Source organism: Cryptomeria japonica, chromosome 7 (assembly GCF_030272615.1).
Source record: "Cryptomeria japonica chromosome 7, Sugi_1.0, whole genome shotgun sequence".
Lineage (NCBI taxonomy): Eukaryota > Viridiplantae > Streptophyta > Pinopsida > Cupressales > Cupressaceae > Cryptomeria > Cryptomeria japonica.
The window spans coordinates 237,105,002-237,109,790 of record NC_081411.1 but is presented as its reverse complement, the minus strand read 5'-3'; the positions used below and the strand labels follow the sequence as shown (position 1 = coordinate 237,109,790).

Below are 4,789 nucleotides of genomic sequence, written 5' to 3'. Positions count from 1 at the left end.
TATATTTTATTAGTAGTGAACAATGGGTTTCCATAGACAAATAGTTTCTTAGGAAAATATAAGTTTAATGTTAATTAAACTATCTTTGTTAAATATTAATGGTAGTTATTGTTGACATTATTCATATCACCTTGAGATCCATGTAAACAAACGATCTGAGATATCCTAATTGCTAAATCCTTGCATGCTTCCTTGAGGCCTAAAACCCTAAACCCTTAAGGTTTCCTTCCTTGGTCTTTTTCGGCCTTGCTCTTTTCCTCTATTGATCGTCTTAGGTGTTCATATCACTTAAGTGCCACTAGTTAGAGGGTCCCCATGTGTCACACTATCGGCCCTATCTTACCCACTACCATGTCAGCTGGAACCGATGAATAAAAGGTTAATTGTTGCATGGATTGTTGGATCAAAGGTTCATAGTAGTCAGGGTGAACCACCAGTTATCTTTGCAATGTCATGATGGTCTATGGGAGATTATAAAGTTGTAAAGTCACATCATCATAGAGGTCAAGGCATGTGCTATTTCAAAATGCGATCTTGCAATTGGAAGCAGATGGTTAAATGTAATATTAATTACATCTTTGTGGGTTCTATGTAACTTTTTTTGACTAACCTATGTTCTTGCGAGGTTCTTACACATGTCCAGTTTGGTTAGTGAGAAATGATGGGTTTGGCCTAGATGGTGGAACCATTAAAGCTTCACATGCAAAAGATAGCCATCTAATTTCGCTTAAGGGTAAGATCGATAACTATGTTTTATTTGATCATAAAGGATCCTTATGAGGGTTTCTAGGTACATCTTAACCATTCATCCATTTACAAAGGGAAGATATTGTAGCCAAGATTCAAACTTGGGGATAAATATTAGAATTAAAACAATTTCCATGGTAGTTGCCTACCTATCGGGTTAGAATTGAACATAGGTGTCATCAATGTGCTATTTATGATCAGAGAGTGTTCCAACCACCCCAAGTCGATGTAGAACAAGTGTCATTACTACTTTTAGACTCTATAGATATTTTCCAAGATCACCCATGCAAATTCATGGCACGCAGAAGACTTGTTGGCTTGATAGTGGACTTCTAATGCCATCAAAATGCAGAGCTCCCCTAATTTTCAAGATATAGTTGTTCTTTCCTAGTCTCAGCCACATCTTTGGACTCCTTTACAACTTTGCAAGATACTTTTAGACATGCAACAAATAGATCTAATATGATTTTCTTTGTCTGTAACCTAGCCCTACTTGGTTAGGGTTTCCAAACTCAATGTTGTATTAGAGTTAGGCCTGACCTATAAAGGAAATTTTGTATGATTTTCTCAGGGACTTCTCCCTTCATTTTTATATAGAACCTTTTTTTGTATTTGTAATGGTGCCTTGCCTTTGCATCGATAAAGTTAACTATTTGCACCTATTTCTAAGTTCAATTACCTTGTGCAAATTGAACGTGTTCTTAACTTTTTTAGTTTGATCTATATGTTGTATCAACTTTTCTTATGAGAATTGTATGTGGATGTTTCAATCCCTCCTAGTACTCCATCATGTTCTAATCTCATATATGTCTTAGGGACTAATTAAGGATAAGAGCCTACGTATGATTTGGGTTGCTTCATTGATGTCTTATGTAGTCATAGGTAGGGAGAATAACATATTTTAATCTTGGTGTATCACCTTTCATTTCTCTTTCAACATTCCTTCTCCCTTTTCCTCTGCAAGTAATTGAATAGGATTAGTAGTAGGTTTTATAAGTGTTGGAGTGGTCCAACACTACACTCTAATTGAAGAGTAAGCCAAACTTCTTTGAAGATTCAACCTCCCATGTGCAAGGTCTCACACCTGGAGGTTGTTTCCATGTTTTGCAAGGTTGTTGGACATTTGTGTTCAACAAGGGTGTAAAATTTTTTGACAACAGTTACTTTATACATGAAGATAGGTACCCACATAGATATATATTTACACACACACACACACACACACACACACACACACACACACACACACACACACACACACACACACACACACACACACACACACACACACACACACACACACACACACACACACACACATGTATATGCACATATCCATGCATATGTAAACTACGTGTGTATTAGTCACTAGTAACAGAATTAATTACCAAAATTATCAAAATATTAATGGTGTTGTAAGGAATCACAAAACTTAAATATAATATAACCTCCCATGTCAATCATATGTATCTAATTGGAACAACTATCTTTGTCATTATCAAGGACTAAATATTCTTGGTGTAACTTTGTATTTTTCCGATTGTTAAGGGCATTACCAAGTTAAAAAGAGCTAAAGACTCTATCACTAAGCTAAACTTATAATTAGTTCAATTCCTTGAAGGTTTGTAGTGGTTCAAGTTTTCCTCTTCTAAAAAACATGGCAACTCTATTGTCTTAAATAATAGTTTATCATTGTTGAAACTCTATTTGTAGAAGGTGCACATTAGTTTTCTTCCTATAATTGTAGGCACATTTTCTTAAATGATAAAGAAGTACTTTTTTGTAAACCTTAGTGTTTCATTCATGGTAATATTTTACCGTTCAAGGATAATCGGTATCGCTTCCTTATTCCTATAGGTATCTCTTTAAATGTTTCATATGCTTTCACCCTAGTGGATACTTTGAGTGAATTACCCATGATAATATTAGTGATCATATGAAAATACCATTAAATGTTGAAGATAATGTTTGAAACTACCTTTAGTGAGTTAAGGGACCTTATTGTTTATAGTAGTCATATGGATAATGAGGAATATGTATGCACAATTATGTAGTGAATTAGATTATCTCATAAGGTTGATTGCATATAATGTGTAAGAACATGTGATGTAGATGATGATGAAGAAAATAATTTCTTCTTTGATGCATTGGTAGTATTTTGCTCCTTAATTTTTGATATAGATTCTAATAATATTTTTTTTCTTTTTTGTAAGGATGATGTAGAGGTGGATAACTTGGTTGATATTATTTATGAGACAAATATTAGTGCAATCAATGATATTTAGCAGGAATACCTTTTCGTGGATGATTGTGAGGATGGTGATAATATGGAGACATATGGAAACCTATTTATATGGTACAATAATTGCTTTCTTTAACATGCATATTTTGAAATATTCCCTCCGAAGACATGTGCCAACCTAGAAATGCTCATAATGTATTGTTTTACCCATCTCTATGTACTAGTAATATGTGTTAATTGCTACAAAGAATTCCCATAGATTCCAAGAGTCTTTTCTACCTATTTTGTGTGCTTGGTTAATGCCTTGGTGCACTACTAGGAACATACCTCCCATACCTGACAAGAACTTCTAGGCATATCTAAGCTTTCATTTCTAGCACAAATCAAGGGAAACCATCCCAAAGAGGTTTGGTTACCTTTCTGAAGTACTATCAAGATTGTAGATCTTTTGAATTTTTCATACTTTGGGATTTCTCATCCTTGATCTCATAGCTTTTTATAAATGTTATTATTAGAAAAAAAAATAAAGAAACATAGACCGAATTTCCAAACCCCAAATATTTTTTTATATTATATTTATACCCTAGTTATACAAAGGGAGCACAGAGTTAATATAGACAAAGTATTAACTTGTTAACAACAATGCATTCACCACACGAAATAATATTTATGGAACTCCGACATATTAACATCATTAAAGATTAAGGGTATACATTTATCTTAATTAAACAACATATTAATATACATATAGATAATACTGCGTCGCTTTAAGAAAGCTCGCGTTTATTCTATCAGCACTGATACGATGCCCATGTATGGAGGGACAACATCTCCTTACTCCGAGAGAGATTGTCACACAACCTGGCGAATAGAGCGAGGGCATAGTGCCGTATTACAGTCGTATCCGGTCACTATTTCCGGATAGATAGAGTATGGATAATCTTCGGGCACAGTCAACACAGTTCTGTGGGTAGGTAAACAAGTGCATTCAAAGCGGAACCCTTGAGGCAGCACCCTCAGATAGTACTCATATGGTACTCCTTTGGTCACTTTCTATAATATAAACACACAAAAAACCCAGAAGAGAAAGGATTAACAATAAGCGCCTACTTCCGGCAATAAGAGGAAATGGAATAAATTATCTTACAGAAAATAAAATAGTATACCACAGTAAGAACCCAAATGTCATCAGATGTTGGTGTCATGGCCTTAGAATTTGTCAGGGAGGAAATGTTTCCCCTAATCAAAGGGAATCCATTAGAGTCGAGACGCTGCTCAAATAGAAAAGTTACCTTCACATCTTCAGCCTGCATACAATGAAACGGATATCTCGTTGGTTTCTTACAACTACGCTTCCCAAAATTAACTGATCTCAAAAGGGCAGTACAATGATAGACAAGGAAGAGAAGTTTTTCAGATTACATACCGAAGCAGAGACTGTCAGAAGGCCGAGCATACCAACAAGTAGGAGCAGTGGGAGAAGGCATTTTACGCAAGCAGCCATTGTTTTCTACTATACGCAGAAATCAGAACAATCAATGAACTTTTGGTGTGTATAATTGGGAAGGTCATGGGAATTATATAGAAGGCTAGCGGGCAATAATGAGGTATGCCTGGTAACAAAGATCCACAGAAGAAAATGAAAATGTGGGATAACTTGTATCGGATTAGCCTACTGTAAGTAGCGAACACGTTGTGGATAAGGTGGCCCTGGTGCGTCGTATGTTTTTTACTCGTAAAGTCTCTGAAATGAAATGCCGTCTTTAACATGGCTGTCATAGCTGTAGTTTGGAATATTTA

General features: G+C 35.4%; 1 protein-coding gene across 1 annotated transcript; it reads right to left on the bottom strand.

The window, feature by feature from the left end:
- Positions 1-3,639: 3,639 nt before the first annotated feature.
- Positions 3,640-4,587, bottom strand: LOC131028314 (uncharacterized). Its single transcript, XM_057958570.2, has 3 exons — positions 4,416-4,587; positions 4,156-4,296; positions 3,640-4,042 (listed from the first exon to the last, which is right to left on the bottom strand). Exons 1-3 carry the CDS (start codon positions 4,491-4,493, stop codon positions 3,842-3,844), a joined length of 420 nt encoding a protein of 139 aa, XP_057814553.1. The 5' UTR covers positions 4,494-4,587; the 3' UTR covers positions 3,640-3,841.
- Between the last annotated feature and the right edge of the window lie 202 nt (positions 4,588-4,789).